Genomic DNA, 22,562 nt, shown 5'->3' with positions numbered 1-22,562 from the left:
AATTCCACTTTGTTACGTAAACATAATCGTGACTGAATCTCTCAGATCATTATGGAAGATTATGCTGATGTTTTTTCAGTTCCTAAAATCCTCGGGTTACATGTGCAACATTTGTTGTCAAAATGAGACCTCCAAACCAAAGTTTGGCCAATAACTCATCTTCAGAATGAACATTTCGGGACTTTTGTATGCTAGTTATCTTGTGTTATTAATGAACAGGATTAATATTGAAAACTATCTAATGGTAATCAGATATTGGCTCTTCTAATTGAAACCCAATGAGACAAAAAGCAGCTAAATTTCGTGAGCCACACATGTACGCATTGCGGACCTATTTTTAATACCTAACCAGAGGACGAGCATTCTTATCATCACTCGTTGAAAAAGGAACAAGGGATTTGATGAATCGCGTTTTTCCCACTACCCTCTTTCCTGAGAAAGCTCTGGTATGGTTTAGAGAATTAAGAGTTTATTGTTTGGAAGTAAACAGTTATAGACTAGGGAAGTTATTTATAGACTAAAAGTTATTGAAACTCTAGTAGTTATTACGTCTTCCTAAAGAGCATGTGGACAAAGTATGTTTTTCTTTTTTCTATTTTTTTCATTGATGCTGAGGAAAGAAAGGCTCATGTCGACGAGAAAAAAAAATGGAATATTAGTAATTTTTAGAACCCGCGCCATCCACAAGCTGACTGCTTCTTGTCTCCAACTCAGTTTTCATTTGACTTTCAAATTTTTGGTTTTACGAACTAATCGCCAATTTTTCCTCTTTTTTGTTGTTGTTTTATATTAAATGTAAAACAACAATTCAAAGTGGATGCTCCCATGCAGATTTTTCCATCTGAAATCCAAAGATCTTACCACTAAGCATTTGGACATTTTAACAAGTTGATTGTTTTTGATTCTCGTCAGCAGTTTACACGACATTGTAGTAATGTTTATAGAGAGAAAATTAATTTTGATCAGTTTTACCGAAGTGCTATGTTTTCCTTGATTTGACAGCACTAAGAAAGTTCATTGTACAGTTCATTTTTCGGTGATATCACACAACCTAAAGAAACTAGATGGATCGAATAACAGACTATACGTTCCAGAGATAAATAGTGAAGAATAAATATTCCATTAGAGCGCAAAGCAAACACGTATTCATCAACAGAATCGACATATGTACCGCAAATGAAGTTATTTTGCGATACACCGAAAAAATTGCTCACCGTCTTTAAATTAACAATTTTGCTGCAAGAAGGATAAAATAATTGACTACTAAGGGTTAAGGCTATTACATTAAGTACCTGAATATTGATTGTCCCTTTACACTTTCAGAGCCTGATCGCATTTATCCACATAAGCAGCAGAGAATAAATACACAGAAAAGTAAAGGTTTTTACAGCTGCTGTTGAGCGTTGTTGTAAATAAATTCAGAGCTAAGACAATAATTTTAATCGCGTTATGCGTTTAAGTCACGCGTACAACAATTAGCTGAAAAACGTAACCTGTGTTGTTCTTTAGGAAATTAATACTGAAAAAGTCGTTGTCTTTATTCTTGGCCAGCTAAACCAATTAAAAAAAAAAAGGGAAACAAATTTCCGCTATCAAACCTTTGCATTATTTTGCGCGCGTTAATTTATCCTTCGCCGACGTGACATGCCTGTCACACGAGGAAAATAAGCTTCATCAGCCAACCGAACAACCATTTTTAACAAAGGGAGGCTATTCGAATTTTTGCTATGCAGTCAGGGACCTCCACAACACGAATTTGAAAGCAACTCATTTTGTTTGTAGGCTTCAAAGGAAACTGACACTTGCAATTATTTTAAAAAACACCCCGATATGGATTAGACATGAATATTAATTTTAACGGCGACCTGAGAACTGACTCGGAAGAAAAAGAAGAAGAAATAAGCAATGTAGGCACAGTTAACCCATGCTGGCAGAATGCGCCTCAGCAATTGTGTAAATATCTTTACGCACAGGCGTCCCGAGCTTACGTCATGAGGAAAAGCAAGCGATTGATTCATGAAACCGTCACGCATTGTGTGACCCGATCTTAAGTTACCAGAGGAAACGTTGAGAATTTAACTCGTTCGCGACTGAAGCTTCTATAGTAATTGGCGATGTTTACCTCGCTTTATTCGCCATGAAATCCTTATACAAAAAAAACAAAATTGTTTTTTGACTAAAGATATTCACTTTTCTATATGTTCAACTTCTAATAAGTTGTACTAGATTGAAGACCAACTCGCCGACGTCTCTATTCGATTTTATACGTCAATCAAAACGGAATCAAAATTTTTAGTTAAGAATAGCACCATTCCTTCTGAGGCAAATCCTTAAAGTTCCACAACAAAAACAAACCTGCCGATTATAAGCTCAGGGGTTATACAACTTCGTAAGGGTTTTAGGAGGGCTTATTAACAGAGGGACCTATAGCCGTGGGGACGTGTAACCGGAATAGAAAAGGCTAGTGCAGTGCTGATCAAAATACTTTTTTTATTTACTCGTTTTTCATTAAGATTCAAAACGTCATAATAAATCAAATTAGTTTCAATACATTTGGCACAATAAAAACTGGCAACATGAAGAAAACTGGTACGTAGCAAAACTGAGAAAACAGACTTTTCTCTCAAAAGTTCATCTTTGCTCTTCTATCATTAAAATTTCTATGTCCAAGTCACAGCACTGAGGCTTCTCCTACTTTGGTATTGTAGAAACAAGAAAAGCTAGAACAGGGCTTATATCGGGGGGAGCTTATAATTTGATGCTTTTTGTTTTGTTTTGTTTAAAGTTAGATGAGCCTTTAACCGAGGACTTATAAATGGAAGGGGGAGGGGGGGAGGGGGGAGGAGAGGGCACTTATAAGCAGCAGTTTACCGTATTTATATATTTACCGACAGAGACATTCTTTTTATCAGTTTTCACAAGCCTAAATGTCTCCTCTTATAATATTGTTACCCCACGCAAAAAGTGAGTAGGTTGCCTGTGACGTCCTGTTTCAGAACTTTCCTGCAATAGGTGCAGTTGTTCTCTCTTTTCAAGTCTCTACACTTCAATTTTCTTTGCCTGGAACAAAAATGCATCATCAAACAATGAGAAAACTTAAGAGAGATAAAAAAATAAAATATTACATGATAATATTTAAAAAGAATCCCTATTTTACTAACATCTTCTCATAAGGTAAACAAAAAGGCCAGGCACACCAGTTTTTCTAAAATTTGATTATTACCTTTGTCCAATCCTAAAACCCCAGATAGTGACTACAAACTAGTTTTGCCTTGCAAATGTCATCCATTAAATTAAACCACTGACAAAAAATACCTTGATTGTTGAGCAAATTCTCCTTGTCAAAAAAAAAAAAGCTTTTGACTGTTGAGTAAATTCTCCTTATCAGAACACAGAGAAAAGTATGGAGAATATGCATATATATTGATGTTAGAGTGTAAAGGGTTAAAAACAGACAATAGGGAATGCATGTGTATAGATTAAGGATTAAAAAATATCATTGTGCTTCTATGATTTCCTCAGCTAACAGTGTGTTCTTGCAAGATTTGACACATGTGAGCACAGGGGAGCATATGGGAAATGTACGTGACAGCATAACAGTTACATGAGGTCAAGTACATCTCTTAATTCAAAGGCATCAGTGATGTTTAGAAAGTTTTGTTAAATGAACTAGCCATTGGAGAACAGCTTGAAAAACTTTCAAAACATATAAAGAGTCACTATAAATTATGAAATGTCAGAGCTGTTTGATATGCTTTTATGCATGATATGTTCTAAACAAAACCTCATACAAATACTACTCTTTGTCCAATTTCCTGGTGCACATTTCTAAAAAAACATTTTCAACCTATTGGAAAATGCCTTAAGATAATTATATTTTTTGATTTGATCATTCATTAAAATGTAGATAGTGATGGACACATCAAATTTAAATGTTTTCTTTAAACTACTAAAGAGTTTAGTGTTGTTAAGTTATCTTTAAAAGTTTTAATTTCAAGTCAGTGTATTGCACTCAATAACTAACTTTTCAATTCATTCACAATAAACTAATCAGGAATGAAACATTTTGTTTCAGTATCTAATGATTATTATTACATTATTTTAAGTAAGAAGTATTTAAATTTAAGTAGAAAAAGCACAGCATTCCTATGTCTAAGTGACTTGCTGTTGTAACAAGCCAGAACGGGCAATGTAGAAGAGAACACAAAACCAAGATGTCGGACCAACAAGATATATATTTAATAAAAGAAAACCGATGTGGTCAGTGGACCACGAGGTCGTGACAATGTCACGCAATATTGTTACAGCTGTAGTCTCTTATTTATCTTGAGTCCCTAATTTTTGTTGATGACTGTTAATTAAAATCAGAGCGAAATTAACGAAAAATGACACCAACAATTTGACAATGAAAAAATAAACCTCATCCCTCTTTCACTGTAGGACAGTACCCACTGATGAAAGGATGAATCTGATTAATTCTGACTAAAGCTGACTCATTTGAGAGTGTAAGAGTTAGTTTGAGAGTACATGTTTAAGTATGTAAGTACTCCAAATACTTTTGCAATTATTTAAAATCACAATTTTATACCTCCCAACCCAAAGCCATTTTTCATTTGACCCTAATTGTTGCCTTTGGCTCCAGTTCAAGGAACATTTGAGAGCCTTGGAAAAAGAAAACTAACTTTATCCCTTGAAGCCAGTCATCAACTCCTTGTGTTTAACAAATTACTGGCTGAAAGAAACTATGGACATTTCTAACAAAGAAAGTGCTGCACAAAAAAGCCAAACCTTTCTATTTTCATCACACCATTCCCTGAAAGGACACTTTTGTGCTCATCTTCAAATGACTATCTTGTCATGATAACTGAAGTTTGTGGTTTAAAATCTAACATGATATCCAAGCTAATTAAACACAGAAAGAAAAGAGACCCTGACCAGTCTCCCAGAAAACTTACTGCAGGCTTTAAGTGCTTGAAACTCCTTATCACAGGCATGCTTGGTTATGTTGTCGTTCTGGGACACACAGCTTCCATAAAAAAGGGCCTGAAAAGATGAATAAAAATATAATCATTAAGAAAATAAGATATCTTACAAGAACCTTTTGGTTGAGCATTAACACAATCTCAGGCATATTCTCAATACTTAAAACAAACTGTGTAAGGTTTTCAATTGAGTGAGTCAACTCTTGGATCTTGAAAGTAAAAGGGTCAAGATTTCAGATGGTTGGCTAAGAGGAGACAATTTTGAACAGATTTGAACACCGTAATGATCTTTTTATTCATCATACACAGTGCTATCTATAAATTTAATTGGCCTAAAACAATCTAAAATTGGAACTAAGCTTTTCCATGACTGGTCTGTGATTGGCTAAAATATTAGCACTATCTAATCAACCAATCAGAGGCAAAAACAGCAATTTGGTTTCTTGTATTTTGCAGTGGCCTAAGTTGGTTTCTGTCTTTGTTTATCTCTGTTTTTTTCCCCTTCTTTTTTCATATTTTAATCACAACATCACACATTATACTAAAAATACATCAGCAACCTCACTTTTACAATAAATTACTCATGATCAATAAATTCCATTATAATCCAACAAATTTATTTGCTAGTAGGCAACCAGTCTAAACCCATTACATGACAGAAAAATGGGTGATATCCAACACTGTACCTGAAGTGATATTCCCTAATTTTCCAACCTTACGTCCAATATGGAAAACTCTGTGTTTAAAACTCCCAATATCTCATTAGTAATTCTCTGTACTCTCTCCCATACAGTTCTTGTGATGTTAGTTTGGAGAATTTGTTTTTGGATCAACTAATAATCCCCTAATTAATATTCTTCTTTACTCTCATCACTTGTCTGCTTGATAATGTATTAATATTCTAAGGAGAAATTCTGTCTTGGTCACTTAAGGAGTTAAAAGGTTAATTAAAGGTGAAGAGCATTAATTGTGTGGTTGTTATAGAAGAAGGAACATGTATCTTTTGTTCATAAAATCATTTCAGAGGACACTGAAAAGTAAACCTCCCACACCATCAACAGTAGGCTGTTCATAAACAATTTTCCCGCATGTTGAAAAATATTGAGGGATAATAAACATAACAGCCTCCATTTGGTATAAATAGAGGGTAGCTGAATATAATTCATAATATAAACCTCTCAGCTTATTAGAAAATTGATGAAGGCTTAATGAAAATGAAATGGATAGAAAAAATCTATAAATTTTAAATAAATTATGTCAAACGTGATTTTTTGCAGCAACAGTGCTTTTAATTTATTTCTTATAGTTTCCTTTTTTATTCTTTGAGTAAGTCACATTAGGGAGCAAAATTGTAACCTTTGCCAAATTTGAAATTCAGAAGAAGACACTTATTGAACAGTTAAGTTACTCTCTGTGATCCCAAAGTGCAGCAACAAACAAATCTTCCCTTTGTGCTTTAACAGCTGACATGTGGCTGATCTTTAGGGACACTTTTATCACACATTTATCACACTGTGATCATTTGCTGAGCTGTCATCAAAAAAATGAGACTTTCACTAAACTTTTGTTTGTTTCATTTTAGTGGGGAAACAAAGAATATATTCTGCATTTGGTTGATTTAATCACAAGTTGCATTATGCTGGAGGGTAAATAGAAACAAAACAAAGCAAAACAAGACAAGAAATAATAAAAAAGAACCCGATGATAAATTTGTCCTGAAGAATTCATTTAAAGCAGCAACTACATGTAATCGCTATTTTGCCGAGGAGAAAAATATACGTAAATCCTTAGCATTAGGTACGCTCAGTTAAAAATAAACAATTAACCAAACCTCACGTGCCTTCGATGTCATCTTTTTTTGGTAGGTTTCAAATAACTTTCCTATTAGGTAATTCGTCACGGTTTAAATTGATACGAGCAATGCTAAGAAAAAGAAATCTGCGTATAAACCGGAAAATTCGGTAGCCACAACCCCTTGCAGCTACATGTACCGGCATTTCATAGCCAAGTCTTGTGCAATCTTGAACTTCACTATGTTAAAACGTACTTACTTGCGTTAACTACTCGTACGACTTAGGCGTAGTGAACACAATGTGCCTAGTAAACTCTCACCTCTGTTTTGCATTCCACAAGAGGCTTCGCTAAGCCCGAGATTCTTCTGTAATCTTTTCCCATTAAGCTCATTATTTCAGGTAAATCTTCGTTTGGCCTTATCCGCCATCTTTAAGTACCCGATTCGCTCATAATTAACCGCTTACATGCGGATTTAATTAGAATCAAATTAACGCATACAAGCGGTCAAAGTAGGGCCTATTTACCTATCGAGACCTGAAAGGACTCAAGGCCTGGTGCCATAGCCTGCGAACCCATGAAACGCGGCTTTGGAAAAGCTTTGGATATCATTATGCCTCCTAAACGCGATTTTAGGTCGAAAAAAAGTTTGAATGTAGTTACTTTTAAAGGAGGAAAAGCTATAAGAAAGTCGAAGTTTAGTGTTCCAGTTCGATATGCCGCCCAGCAATTAACTGATACAACGTCTGTAGTCGCCGGATCTTCTCTAAACACGTGCGGCGGTTTTTCTCCAGACCAAGAAGACCTTCCCCATATTGACGAATATCATGGTTTGAGAACCAACCAAAGATCTAAAAGTAAAAAAGTGAGACTGAAGCGCAAGTTAAAAGCTTACCATGAGAGGAAAGCCACGCTGGCTTTGTCTTGGCTCAATGCGCGAGAGCAGCTCGTCTCAGCGCTGTTGACCAGACAGGCTTTGCCTTTGGGGCAGATGTGTGTCATTCCTTTTTGCGAAGAAGAGGCGTGCGGCAGATGCCTTCACTGCAGTCCAGGGCAATTCCTATGCGCAGATCACATCAATTTAGTTCACGCAGGCGGTAGATCACTTCACCACCCGGAAGTTTGGAAAGTGAGTTGAAGATTTATGGAGGACAATCTCCTCCAGTCACCTTTTCAATTATGTTGTGAAACCCGATTTCTTGTGTATTCTGGCCGTTAGGCAATTTCATTTGTAAGTACGTTGTCTTGTGGTTTAATTGCAGAGATATCCACATTTCTTACAACTCCATATATCACCTCTATTCAATTACTTCACTTGATGTAGTTTTTTCTCAACTTCAATGTGTATTATGTCAATGAGACCTGACCCATTTTTATACAGAGGAAAAAGCGAAAGCAGTAAGGATAATTTTTTCTTGCAAGCATACATGTAATTTGCTCTATACTCAGAACAAAGTAAAGTTTATTTTTGGCAATTTTGAAAGAGTTGGCTGATTTAAATGGTGTGTGATTTGTATTCACCTGATTCATGTAGGATATTTTATGCTCTTAGGATGGAAGATTTGTGCCATATCAGTTTGGTGAGTGTGTATGGACCACACCTCACAACATGGATCATGGATATGTGCGTGACATTATAGCTGTCGGTTTGCATGGTAAGTAACTAGCAGCTGTGCAATATGTAACTATATTGTGAGATAGGTTGCCAGTCTGCAATTATTAGTGCTACTTTTTACTTATACTTATATTTAAATAGTTAGGTTACCTCTTCCAGGAAGGTCTTTGTTTGTGTCTTAATTGTTTTTTTCAACACAGACAGGAATTAATAAACAATTATTATGAAGGAATACGACTATGGACACTCTATGGTGTTTGTCTTTATACAGGGCAGCAGAATCCCATCAAAATCAAATGTTGCGAGCATGAACCAGAAGCCATAACGCTGGTCAGGAATGGTTTCTGGCCATTTACTCCAAAACAGCCCCAGGTAGCCTTTGACCTTGAATTTATGGCCTTGCTCCAATACATTTTCTTAGAATGTAGAGTGTCTTTAAGGTCAATATGTCAGGCACTGCAGTGGCTGGTCCCACCTGCTTCAAAGGTTTACGTAAGTATTCATTCAGTAATTTTTTATCTTATGCTTATGAATTCCTTTTTATTTTCTTTATTTATACAATAAATAAATTATTTGTTTTCCTTTAGATTAAGGACATCTACTGGCTCCTTGTTGGAGATTGTTTCTGCGAGTTCCGGTATATGTCTAGCATGTTGAGTAACCTGAAGCATTTCAATCCTTCTTATGAGAATGATCATGAATGTCCTGCATGTCCTAAGGTTTGTGATAAGTCATCCTTCAGATGAAATGTCTAAGTGGGTAACATTTACCTTTAGAAATCTCAAATGACTATCACTATATGTGTTGGCATAATGCATGATATAATTTAGACAAGAAACATTGTTTTGAATCTTTATGATTCTCTCTTTTCCTAGTGGTCCTCATTGTATGGCAGCTGGTCTTAGCATGAGTTATTCCATTGTTTTTCATTCATTTATGCGTAAGAAAATATTTTTAACATGAAATTTCTAATAAGATTTTGGCATCTGATTGTAGGAGAAGGGAAGTTTATTTATCTCTGTTGATGCATTGTTTGGATGTGTCCGCAAATGCAGTGCTGGAACTAGTGGAAAGTCCTCAAATCATGGAGAGGAACTGTTCATTAGCCAAGAAAAAGTAGATGCATTTCTAGCTAATTACAGCAAAAGGCCAAGCAGTAAGTCAATGGTGTGTGAACCAAAGGACTTTTTCTCTTACTTTGTATTTTGTTGCGTTGCTCTAACCTTTTGTTACCCATCAGTACTCATACCACTACTCAACCATTGCAATGAGAGACCAAAAGTAACAATTATGTTCGTTACTTGTAATAATGATGTTAGTGTTGAATAATTTAAATATGGTACAGTTTGAAGGGTTAATTACTTTGGTAACATTCTGCCCAAAATACATGTAGCTCAAACATATTGTTAGTTTGTTCTGTAAACTTAATTTACAAGAACTGTGTGAATTGTCAGCTTCAAGAACAAGTACATAATCTTTATTGCAGCCTCCTCTTTTTCTTGATCTTTTTCTATTTTTTATTTATTTATTTTTTCAAATACAGTTTTTTTCCCTCTTTTTTGTAATTGATTTATGGTCTTTAAAGGTAATATCTTTGTATTTGCTTACACAACTAACTCTGCCAAGGATGTCTACTGTCACTCTTGCTGGTCTCAAGCCTGAATGAAAGAGGATGGGTTGTTATTAAGCAGTAAATTTATTTGGTTGTCCCATTTTTTAAATTTTTATGAGACATTGATGAATGATTATTATTTTCTGCCAATATTTTCCTTGCCACCTTTCCCATAATGTAATGTTTAATTTCTAATGTGAGGGTTCACCTCCAACAACCCATATCTACTTTGAATGCTACACGTACATGAATGCTACATAGATCTTAATTCCTGTTCTGTTTTTATCTTTGATACTTATGCTTTAAATGACATCTCAAGAAAAGGTAGAAAGGAAGTTGAAGATTAAGAGTTAAATGTTTTCTGTTGTAGGAGCAGTGTAATCAGTTTCAAGCTGGTTCCAATCTCCATTCCAAAAACAAATCCACAAAGCTCGATGAGACAGCCCTCTTTGGTGGAGGCTGCAAGCACGAAGTGCCACTGAAGTTTTTCAGCTTAAAGAGAGGAGAAGAGTATGTACATGCAAAAGGAAATCTGTACATTATTGGTCAGCTATTGTTAAGAAATATGTAACCAGAGTGCCTTGTAGGATGCATAAATTAAGAGACATGTCACTTTTAGGTTCCTAAGGAAAGAATTTGTATATGATAGTCATACTGCTGTATAGCATAACTCTGTTTTATACACCATTTCTATTAGGGTACTCAATGAAACTAGGGAACAAATAAATTACTGCATGGACATTGTGGCTAATAATGATTATATTTTTATTAAACAGGATTGGAAATGCTGTGTATTTGCTAAAATGGATTAAAAATCATGTGCAAGATTAAGCTATCAACATTCACTTCTTCTATGATATTGCATGTGTGCTGGATACACATTTGAGAGTAAGATTTTTTTAGCGGTTTTATTTGAATTAAGTTGTGGTCATGGTACTCTGGCATTTTTGCTTGTTAAATGATGCCCTGTTGTTTTTAATTTATCTTCTCTGTAGAATACGCACCAGGAAACATTGCTTGAAAATGTTACTTTTGCGATACCTGCATTTCACTGCTATGGACACAAAGTCTCTTGTCAGGTATTTTGAAATATTTTCCTTTTGAACACTTTTGAGGAGTTGAAAGGTATTGAAAAACACATGCATGCTTACTCTAAAACAGTTATTGCTTTCATGAAGCTTTGTTTGGTCTTTTGTAACACCAGGTCAACTACAGTGGAAGACGGCCGGAAGGGTTCGGGATGAGTGATGGCGAGGTGATGGAGAGACTGTGGTCTTACTTGAGGCCAACAGCAAAAGTAACGAAGGAAATGACTCCAGCCCACTGAGTTGATACATTAACTGACTTCTTGATGCATTACGCTAAAAAGTCAATTTTGAACCTTGGTAATTTAGCTGTTAATCTTCACGTTTTACAAATACAGTTATCACCATAGTAAATCATATTATAAACGATTTGGGATATGTTTTCGTAAACTCAATCGTTATCTTGCTGTTTTTCACCATGTTTCGTTATTCCCAAAAATTTAGGAGAACGACTTTGTGACCATTTAAAGAAAGCAGTGGAAACGGAGAAAAAAACTGAAGAGCAACTCAATTTGCTTCTTGAGAAGTTGAATGAGACAGGTAGGGATTTGATTTCGTTACTTTCTTTATTTTTCCCTTCAACTAATTACATTGTTCCTTTACGTGTTAAAAAGAATTAGACTTCATTGCATGTGCGTCCTGTTGTGAGCTTTATGTCGTAAATACATGTACGGTTAACGTTCCTTAAGAACTTTTGTAAAGAAACCACATGGTATGTTTTCATACTCCATGGACCAACTTCATTCAAATAACTTCAGCTTAAGTGGTGCACTATTTTGATACAATCAATTGTATATTCTTTCCTTTCATTAGCGAATTGGCATTTGGGTATTGCGGAATACTAGAAAATGAAACTTCGATAAATGTAACTTTGTTAGATACATAGGTATGTCTAGATGATGATACAGCCCCATTTTACTATTACCAAGGTATTAAGGTGGACGTATCCGGCGTCTCAGAGTGGAGCATTATGGAGAAATCTACGGCTAACAAAGCGGCCAGTACAGGAAAACCCAGTACTTACAAATTTCGCCTATTCATTGAGAGGAACTTATTTGGAATGGTTCACCTTTAACGACCAATAATAATCATGACAAATGAATGGTTTCTATTGTACTTTGTCCCCCTTTTGATTACAGAGTGATAAATGTTTTGAAGTGCTTAAGAGGAAATTAGAGTACCACAACTGAAGTTCAGATAGGTACACGCAAGTTAGTTAAACAGTTACAAGTTCGTTTATGATTTTACGTTTCCTACTTGGAGGTTCATCACCAGATGATTACCCGGACAAGTTGAGGCAGTTTTTCTGTGTAAGGTATGAAGTAGCATGGGGATCTGGTTTTCATACAATGTTTACCCCAAATTTTACAGGAAATGTGTCACTTTTGGTCCATCACTTTCTGTCATTTCTCCTGACTTTCCCTGATGCTTGTCTTCTGAATTTTCAAACTGTTCATTAACAGAACAAACCTGCAAAAATGTTCCCCGGCATCTGAAACTTGGAAAGTACTGACCGATCAGCTTGACAGGTATGAAACCATATTTTTGATCCTGCAATTTATTCCCCTAATCTGGGAACTAAATGATCTTTACGTAAGGATATTAAAACGATTTTCAAATGAGGTCCGCCAAAACAAAGCAAAGAACTGATTACCAGCCACAAAATCTAGAAATAGCTTATCATACAAGTAAACAGACAATCAGGCAGTCGGGCAATCAGAATTATGGAAAATTCCATGTCATTACGCGTGGAAGTCGTTATTGGTATTTTACTGGGTTCTCAGGGCAAGTTTTGATTGCCAATCGCACTTCAAAGTAATGCAAATCCAAACTTATAATTTCAACCAAATTTTGGGTTTCTCCACTGTTTTCCTTTACGCTGGTAATAGGTTGGATCAACAGCTAAAGAACCTTGAGGGCGGCCAACCCCGATGGTCTCCTGACAGTAGCATGTATATTGCATACCTCCGCGATTTGCAAGACATGCGTCGAGGAGACTTGCTATTATCCATGCATGTCAAGTGCTCAGAAAGGTGGTTTCTCTTACAACTGATGAAGAAATATGCAGGTATTGCATTGATATGTTCCAGTGCTAACAGTCATCGATAAAAGCCCGATTACAGCTAACCAACACATCGTATTGAAATGATTATAACCTAGGCTTTCTGGGGTATCATTTTGACTCATGTTGTGTTAATTCTTTAGATTGACAAGCCATTGCAAAACGGCTTTGTACGCAAATTACAAAGGCAACGGGAGCCATTAAACAGCTGGTCAAGGAGTACACAAGACAAAACGTTGACACGGTGGGTTGTAAATACCCCTCCACAATTGCGGTTGAAGACGCGCTGAGCATCGACAGTCCACTGTGGCGTGTACTAAACGATGACATCCAACCGCAGTCTGCTGTTCCCTATTGTTTAAAGAGGCAACTCATTGATTTGTTTCACACACGCAAAAGATGCTTAGAGGAAATAGCCAACACCAGAAGAAGAAATGGCTCGGATGTTCAGTCATTTCGAGAGAAAGTTGAAGGTATTGGACACTTTGTCAAAGGAACTGATGGCACAGAAAGATACGGAGCGAGCTCGCGCATTACTCTCCATTGCCCGCACTAAAATGGATGAGCTTTCCGTATTCACAGGTCATCTCCACGGTCTCTTTTCTAATGATGATGGTAGCCATGAGGAATGTGAAGCTCAGTTTAACCTTGGAATTTTCCCCGAAGTGGATTGTGATGATGGCGATGAGAAGGTTCAGATGGAGGACGATTACAACACTGATGAAGCTGACGTGATTCAACAGCTTGGCCAAAGTGAAGTCTTTGAGGACCTGCGTTCCGTTCTCAATGCTGAATACGGAAGTGACAGTGAATCTGATTCAGATAGTTCAAATTTAAACACAGAAATATCTTGATTGTAACTTGTGAGTCGTTTCAACCGCCTGTTCCTTTTCCTCTTTCACTCAAGAATGTAAATCTACGAACAAGTGTTACCAATCAGCTAAAAAAATTAAGCTCAGTGTCAACTAGTCAGTCACTTTACACAACAAATTACAGCTCTCCTCCACGAATTAATTCAATCTTGTTTTATCGACTTTGGCTCCTTGACGCATCCTTACCTGGTCATTTTGTTGTGACGTTTGAAGCCTGATTAAATTGAAAAAGTTTCAGCATTTTGGCCTAAGTGTCTTTGTTCGCGGGACAAGTATTTTAACGCATGGCAATGGCGACCTTTATTAAAATTATTTAGTGCATTATTACATGAGTCAAGAACATCTAAGGTTCGCAATTTTGCTAAAATGAGTGAGAGTGTGAGTGTGGGTCAAGAGCAATATCCCATAAGAGCGACGAGGAAGTCGAGGAATTGGCCAATATCGGCAAAATGGGTCCAAGTGTCCCATAAATACCATAAGAAAGTTGTGGAATCTGGCCTTTATGGCCAAAATGGGTCCAATTGCAAGTCAGTGTCGATATCCCACAAAGATCGTGGGGAACTTGTAGAAACTGAACAATATCGCTAAAATGGGTCCAAGTGGGAGCCAAAATCGTTATAAGCAAGTTGTGGAAACTGGCAAATATCGCCAAAATGGGTGCAAGTGCGGGTCAATGTTGACATCTCATGAAAGTGATAAGAAAGTCGCATGGATTGACCAAAATCACAAAAATGGGCCCAATTGAGGGTCAATGCTAAGATGCCATAAAAATCATTGGAAAGTCGAAGAGATTGGCTGAAAACACCAAAATGAGTTAGGGTGCGAATCAGTGTCAACTTCCCATGAGAATCGAAAGAAAGTCGTGGAAACTGGCTACTTTCGCCGAAATGGGTCCAAGTGGGAGTCAAAATCGTTATAATCAAGTTGTGGAAACTGTCAAATATCTCCAAAATGGGTCCAAGTGCGTGTCAATATTGACATCTCATAAAAATGATAAGAAAGTCGCAGGGATTGACCAAAATCCCAAAAATGGGTCCAATTGCGGGTCAATGCTAAGATCACATGAAAATCATTGGAAAGTCGAAGAGATTGGCTGAAATCACCAAAATGGGTTAGGGTGCGAATCAGTGTCAACTTCCCATGAGAACCGTAAGAAAGTCGTGGAAACTGGCTACTTTCGCCTAAATGGGTCCAGCTGTGAGTCAAAATCGTTATAAGCAAGTTGTAGAAACTAACAAATATCGCCAAGATGGGTGCAAGTGCGGGTCAACGTTGACATCTCATGAAAATCATAAAAATGATAAGAAAGTCGCAGGGATTGACCAAAATCACAAAAATGGGTCCAATTGAGGGTCAATGCTAAGATCCCATGAAAATCATTGGAAAGTCGAAGAGATTGGCTGAAATCGCCAACATGGGTTAAGGTTCGAATCAATGGCAACTTCCCGTGAGAATCGTAAGAAAGTCGTGGAAACTGGCTAATTTCGCCTAAATGGATCCAAGTGCAGTCAATGACAATTTCCCACAGAAGACACAGAAAAGTCGCAGCACTTAGCCAATATCGCCAAAATCGATGTTTCCAAATATCCCATGAATATTATGGTAAAGTAGCAGAGATTTGCCAATATTTCGTTAAAATGGATCCAAATGCGAGTCAATGTCGATATGCCATGGAAAATTTTCAAACTGACCAAATATCGCGAAAATTGGTATAACTGCAGGTCAATGTCGATGTTCTTTGAAAATCATAGGTAAGTTTCGGAAAATGGCAAATATCGCCAAAATAGAGCCGGGTGCCACTCAATGTCAAATCTCATGAAAATCATGAGACAGATGTGGAACCTCGCCAATATTGCCAGAATGGGTTTAAGTGCAGATCAACGGCAATATCCCATGAAAATCATACGAGAGTTCTGGAAACTGGCCAATATCGCTGAAATGAGTCCAAGAGCGAGTCAATGTCGATTTCCCGTGGAAATCAAGGGAAAAATTTAAAAAACTGAACGTAATATCGCTAAAATGGTTCCAAATTAATGCATGTCGACAAGAAAATAATATGAAGGTGAGAAAATTTGCCAATTTCGCTAAAATGAGTCCAAGTGTGGGTTAATGCCATTATCCCATAAAAATGTGAAGAAAGTGATGTAAACTGGCCAATATCGCCAACATGAGTCCAACTTAATGTCAATGTCCCATGAAAATATCAGACAGATGTGGAAACTGGTCAATATCACTAAAATGGGTCTAGGCGCGGATCAATAGCAATATCCCATGAAAATCATTGAAGAGTTATGGAAAATGACCAGTATCGCCAAAATGAGTCCAAGTGCGATTCAATGTCGATATCCCATGGAAATCATAGGAAAAATTTGGAAACTGACTAATATTTCCAAAATGAGTGTATGTGCGGACCAACAGCAATCTCCCATGAAAATCACAAGACAGATGCGGAAACTCGCCAATATCGCCAATGGGTCTTAGTGCTGATCAACAGCAATATCCCATGAAAATCATAACAGAGTTCTGGAAACTGGCAGTATCGCCAAGATGAGTCCAAGGGTATCCAGTCACCTCGCCACCAAGCAGACTCGCCACCAGCGAACTCGCCACCAAGGAACGATCTCGCCACCAAAGTACTCGCCACCAAGCGAAGTCTTCTCGCCACCAACCACCAATAAAGAGATTAGTCGAGGACAGTAGGATGTTCGGCTGATAAGTCTGTACTCAAACTTTATAAACGTATGTTGTCGAAAGCACGTTCGAAACCGATAAGTTTGTTCGCTTGTCTGTACTCAAACTTTATAAACGTATGTTGTCGAAAGCACGTTCGAAACCGATAAGTTTGTTCGCTTGTCTGTACTCAAACTTTATAAACGCATGTTGTCGTATCGGCCGATTTGAATTGTGCTCGTTCGAACATCCTACTCTCCTCGACTACTTTATTCTAGTTTATCTCTTTATTGGCGAGTTCGCTGGTGGCGAGTCTGCTTGGTGGCGAGGTGACCGGTAACCAGTCCAAGTGCGAGTTAATGTCGATATCATTGATATCGATATCATTGAAATCATAAGAAAAATCTGGAAACTGACCAAATTTTTCCAAAATGGGTGTAAGTGCGGACCAACGGCAACCTCCCAAGTATCAAGTATCATTAAAAAATGTTACAGTGGTGTTAATGTCATCATGTCTCAGCAATGCCTACAAGAGGTACTGACTGCTGCAAGCAGACACTTTCTGCCTGAGGCCACATGTTTCACATTTTACTACATTCCCTGGTGTTGCTGGAAGCTTTTTGTTACATTTGCAACATTGGCGATAGCACATGAAATTTTGAACACCAAGGACTTCAGCATTTGTTGATGTTTGGGTGAAGTAGTCTGGCAAATCACCTGGTGAAGCTACTTCCTCTGGGAAAGGATCAGCTGGTGAAATGGAACAGTCATGCTTTGGTGTAGTAAGGTAAATGGAGTAGTTGTCATTATCCTTCGTCACTTTAAGGTTACAGAAGTTATATGTGTTGTTGTCTGCAACTTCTGTAATCAGGTCCTCCCACAGGGTTAGTTTGATTGATCCAGATGGATCTAGGAGGCAACAATCAGCTTTCGACTTTGTGCCATCTCTTGTGATTATTTTCTTCACTCCAGATAAGTGGACCACTTTGGCTTTGAGATTAATAAGCTGGTTATTGGTGACATTCGAGAGCATCGAGATGTTTAGAGTCGAGGGAATCTCTTCTCGTAGAAAAGTGACCTCCTTCAGTTCCTCTATTTGGACTCTTGCATTCATGAGAACACTGTCATTTTTAATAGTGAAGTTGCTAATCTTTACTGGGGACTTTTGTTTGCTGCATCTTTCAAAGTCAAGATGCTTGCTTGAAGAGAAACAGACTCCACGTACTTTGGTCGCTTCTGTTTGAATAAGCATATCAAAATAGCGAGTCTTGTTGGAGTGCTTAACAGGGGATACGTTATGAATGTATCCTGTTAGGTTGTTCATTGTTGTTTTCTATTACAACCGAGGTGTGTCTACCTGGAGAGCGAAGAGAAATAAATGGTATCAGTAACTGTGGGTTGTAGAACAGGTATCAAAGAAAACTGCAATCTGTATGTACTACAGGGCACAAAAGCAATAATCATTAAATAAACATACCTGGATATGTGTTGCATATCACATATCTGCAGATTACCCCCTAGATGTCAATCACAGTGCATGATTGGTATCTAAGGTATATTTGAGTTAAATTCATTTTTTTGTACTCATTAACTATGAATATTCTCTCTTTAAGACAAAAAGAAAAACACATGTAAGTTACAGTGAAGGTGACAAGAAAACCATAAAGGTCTATTTTTGAATCAATGCACAGATTGCTTTGTGATCAGAAAAATAAGTTTCTAAAATGTGTACATGGATTTGTGATTCAGGTAAATTAGTGTAGACATGGTCTATAGTGGTTCTGTTATTAGTAGTAGAACGTGAAACCAGTTGTCTGTAACTGTGATCTCTTATAAATAGATTATAAAGAGGAATTTTGTCTTTTTCATTTAACCAATTGATATTGAAATCGCCAATGAAAACTTTGAAACCGTAAATATCAAGGGTAAGAAGTCCGATCAATGCTACACACATTTGCCTAATTGGCACTCTTGGTGACCGATATATGCCTATTATGGTAATATGTGGAACTGTTGTAACCTTAATGATAGTTATTTCAACACCACCAGTGTTGTTGCAAACTGGATATCCAGGTAGAAAAGGAATTTTACTGTACACTGCAGTTCCACCATAAGGTCTTGTACTGAAAACGTCAAGTTGACTGTCATTTCTAAATAGGGTATACCCAGTGATGCTGTAGTCAGTATCACTGTCTAAGTAACATAACTGTGTTTCTGAAAATACATTTACATCCATGTTTGAGTAGTTTAAGTCTTTTTGTATGTCCTCAATATGTCTATGCAATGACCTTGAATTAAGAAAACATATCTTAAAGGCTGTTGGATCTGTTTTATAAATTGGAACTACGGAAAGCTTGAGGTGCTGGTCTTTTTTTAAATGTTGCATTTCTGCTTTTACTTCAGGATTAACAACTATTTTGCTTTGACAAAGGTCAGTAATATACAATCCCTCAATGGTTGTTACTCTGCTCAGTCCTGGATAATGTACATGAGGTATTGCTCTTCTGGTGTTAAAGTTAACAACTATTCTAGTTTCAGTGTCACCCTGTGATCTATGTATTGTTTTTGCTGCTGCAGGTCTAAGTGGAAACTGCTTCCTTACAACTTGAGCTGTTCTATTTCTTCCAACTGCAAATTGTGCAGTAACAGATTTGATGGGGGTCCACGTGCATTCAATGCCATTGACATACACATGTCTGTTGTCATGTCTGGTTTTTTCACCAACATCCACATAGTCAAATTGAACCCAAATTATACCAGATGGTATATTTGTGTCATACAATTTTATCATCTTGATGATGCCACCAGCACCATTTGTGATACCATCATCAGTTCTTACATTTATGGCTATTTCTATTCTTTCCCCTTCAGCAAGTTGAAGATTTGAAGCTAATTGCTTTGTTTTCCTGGGATCCAGTGGTATTTGCTTGAAGATTTTATCTCTGAGTTCTGGAGAATTTGCACCTATAACACTATCCAATGCTTTGATGGTATATTTGTCACCAGTAGCTGCCCTGTGAACTCTAATATTAAACTCGTCAACTTTTGAGTTTTGAATGAACAAATGAGGAACATCAATTGGGTAATTCATACAGTGTTCTGAAATGCATCTTTCTTTCAGTTTTGCAATATCATCTTGGGTGTGATTACCTTCTCTCAATCTATTTAGAATTTGAGCAAATTCTCTACTTTCCCTTTGTCTCATAATTTCGTCCAGTTCAAACATTGTAAAATGTTCTTGCCATAAATTGGGGGCAAGAGATCCATAATCTGAGTTCTTCATATCTTTGAACACATAACTGTCCATAACAGGTTCTAGTTGAAACAAATCACCCAATGCAATTATGCTAATACCTCCAAATACCTCTTGACTACCCTTGATATCCTTAAGTCTATTATTTATTTGGACATTTAACATAGCATTGCCTATCATTGATACTTCATCAAGAAATATAAGCTGAACAGCACGAAGTTTACATCTGAGGGTATTTAGTCTGCTTGAGTCAAGAGGTTTATATGTCTTTAGAGACTGGCATGCTGGTATTGCCAAGGCACTATGTACTGTGTTCCCTTTGATACCATAAGCAGCTTTTCCAGTAGGGGCAAGCAATAATATTTTAACTTCATTAAAGTTTTCCCCTGCTCTGGAATTATAATGTTTTACTGCTGCAAGTGATGGCATGGATCACCATATAACTGATGAGAAACAGCTCTAAAACAACAGTTGCCAGCACCCCCAACATCTAGGGGTCTCAATCCCAGGTGACGTAACCGAAAGTTTAACAATATGGTGGAACCAACTGATACTGTAGTTTCAGTGTTGAAATTTACATGTAGTTGAGAGCCTGGATTTAATTCAATATCACCTGAAGTCATAAGCTTCGTTCTTGATACAGAAAATCTTCTAGAATAGCTGCTTGATTTCTTTAAAAGCTTATTTACGATTGCTTTGCTTAGATTAACAAAGCTGGTGAAAAAACTGTCACATCTCTTAAGATATCTTATGTAACACAACTTATAGTCAGTAGCAAAGCTGTATAACCTTGAAGACTTAGGAATATATTTCCTAATGATGACCTTAAGTTTATATCTTGTTTTTCTTTTTTTCATAACCTGCACAATCCGTTTCATCGAGACCCTCGACGGCTCTCGGTTTCTACGTCGTTTCTTTTGTTTTTGGTCAGCTATTTTGAAATGTGTATCAATTTCATCTGTTCCACGTGAACACAACATATCCACATCAGTTGTTTTCGAGAAATCGCTTAAATTATGTTTAATCGCATTTATACTGCTACTAACATAACTTATTCTGTTCATATATACCACAGCTTTCGCAGATGTTTCGTCAGTCAAAGGAGTCTTTCCTTTAACATCAGTCAGGTTTCTCGCTCTTCTATATACATTTTGTGTAATCTCCAAACGGGCAGGCTCAATAATCCCCACAAATGGCTCAATTTTCCCCACAAGGGGCTCAATTTTCCCCACAAGGGGCTCAATTTTCCCCACAAGGGGCTCAATTTTCCCCAAAGGGGCTCAATGTTTGCCTTTAAGGCCTTTTCTTTTCCCCAAATGGAGCTCACGAAGCTGAAGTTCTTTCCTTTACGCATCGTAAACAACACCGCAGCATGACTATTCTGTTGGCGTGGAGAGCATCGATCGAACACTTGAAAACATCCTTTAAAGTCTTTTACTCGACCACATTGACTCAAACTTCGAAAGCTGTGGCATACTGAGAAACCGACGTTATAAAAGTTCATCATAAAGTTTACAAGAGCAAAAGGACACTCACCAACTTTCCGAAGTGTGATCCACAAGTGTGAAATTCCTCCTTTCCTCAAGGCACATGGTGGTCAAAGATCAGAGTCATCGTCATATTTTCGTCCATGAATTCAATTGCTCCCGACTCTTCCTTGCGGTTTTCTACTTGAATCCAACTGGTCAACCGACAGTTTCCGAAATTATAACGGTAAAATATCGACATGGTTACACATTCCACTGGTTGAAAATCAGTGTACAGTTCATGTTATGCGTCACGTAAGGTAAACTATGATTAAAACATCATATTTCGTGCTCAAATGTGGCGTATATAAAGTGCTTTTCGAATTCCGTACGCTCTTCCATCGTGTCTGCGTGCTAATGCACTAGACACAAAAACTTGCTCACCTTTGGAAACGATAAAACCAGCAGCAGAGGAAGTGCTGCGTTGAGATTAGGAAGGAGTACCAAGAACAATGGATGCGCGGGAAGTACAGTGGTCAACACTCACTGTGGCTTTGGTTGCAGATGACTGATAAACACTTAAAGAACTTGTGTGTGATGAGGTTGTGTCAAAGTGAAAGAAGAATGTTTATTGTGTAAATTTCATCTTTTCGACTGAGGCGTTTGTAAGTTCTATTAGTAGTTAGTTTGTTGTGAGTTGGTATTGTTACGGTTCTGAATAGCAGTGGTTTTTAATTTAAACCGGGAGTACTAATTAACAGGAGGTCGACGAATTAACAAGGGAAGGAGTGGGCGTGGGAGACGTTGATGTGTGAGTGGTGGCTGAAGGGGTCGTGCAACTATCCATGGAGGGTACAGGCAAAGAAATACCAAAGCTACAGTCATGACGGGCGAGCCACAGCTTCCGGCGCTGGCCGCTTCCGTAAAGAGACGGTTTACGCGGAATAACACCAATCTCTTTCTTTAAATCCAAGGGAAGGTTATTAAATGAAATTCCCAATTGCTTTATCTTAGTGTAAGGCATTTTACTTCCTCTGTTTCCAACAAGTTCACTACAAAAGACAAAGACAGAAATTGACTGGAAAAAAAAACCAAGCTAAAAGTCACTCCTTGTTGCGTTGAATATGACACTTATACAGAAATCATAGCCATAG

The 22,562-nt window shown here is 37.4% G+C and overlaps 2 protein-coding genes and 1 long non-coding RNA gene across 8 annotated transcripts; 1 reads left to right on the top strand and 2 right to left on the bottom strand.

Moving 5' to 3' along the window:
• Positions 1-2,682: 2,682 nt before the first annotated feature.
• LOC131787562 (uncharacterized) lies at positions 2,683-7,307 on the bottom strand. The gene is made up of 3 exons (XR_010717684.1): positions 7,095-7,307; positions 4,956-5,043; positions 2,683-3,060 (listed from the first exon to the last, which is right to left on the bottom strand). It is a non-coding gene; the product is annotated as an uncharacterized lncRNA (long non-coding RNA).
• A 44-nt stretch (positions 7,308-7,351) lies between these two features.
• LOC131787561 (uncharacterized) lies at positions 7,352-13,057 on the top strand. Of its 6 annotated transcripts, XR_010717633.1 has the most exons (11): positions 7,352-7,902; positions 8,326-8,428; positions 8,660-8,880; positions 8,976-9,107; positions 9,385-9,555; positions 10,371-10,510; positions 10,996-11,079; positions 11,205-11,385; positions 11,530-12,400; positions 12,549-12,614; positions 12,975-13,003. XR_010717633.1 is itself a non-coding variant. In XM_066167590.1 (8 exons), the coding sequence occupies exons 1-8, from the start codon at positions 7,387-7,389 to the stop codon at positions 11,242-11,244; spliced, it is 1,407 nt and encodes a 468-aa protein (XP_066023687.1). In that variant the 5' UTR covers positions 7,352-7,386; the 3' UTR covers positions 11,245-11,513. The 6 variants fall into 6 exon arrangements, 2 of the variants coding, with proteins under 2 accessions (XP_066023687.1, XP_066023688.1); XR_010717632.1 differs by having other exon boundaries at positions 11,530-12,614; positions 12,975-13,057; XR_010717634.1 differs by lacking the exon at positions 11,205-11,385 and adding an exon at positions 10,777-10,888 and having other exon boundaries at positions 11,530-12,614; positions 12,975-13,057.
• Positions 13,058-18,358: 5,301 nt separating this feature from the next.
• LOC136280780 (ATP-dependent DNA helicase pif1-like) lies at positions 18,359-20,371 on the bottom strand. The gene has a single exon (XM_066166477.1). The coding sequence runs from the start codon at positions 20,369-20,371 to the stop codon at positions 18,359-18,361; it is 2,013 nt and encodes a 670-aa protein (XP_066022574.1).
• Between the last annotated feature and the right edge of the window lie 2,191 nt (positions 20,372-22,562).

This window comes from Pocillopora verrucosa, chromosome 5, assembly GCF_036669915.1.
Source record: "Pocillopora verrucosa isolate sample1 chromosome 5, ASM3666991v2, whole genome shotgun sequence".
NCBI lineage: Eukaryota > Metazoa > Cnidaria > Anthozoa > Scleractinia > Pocilloporidae > Pocillopora > Pocillopora verrucosa.
This window is presented reverse-complemented; position numbering and strand designations above follow the sequence as displayed.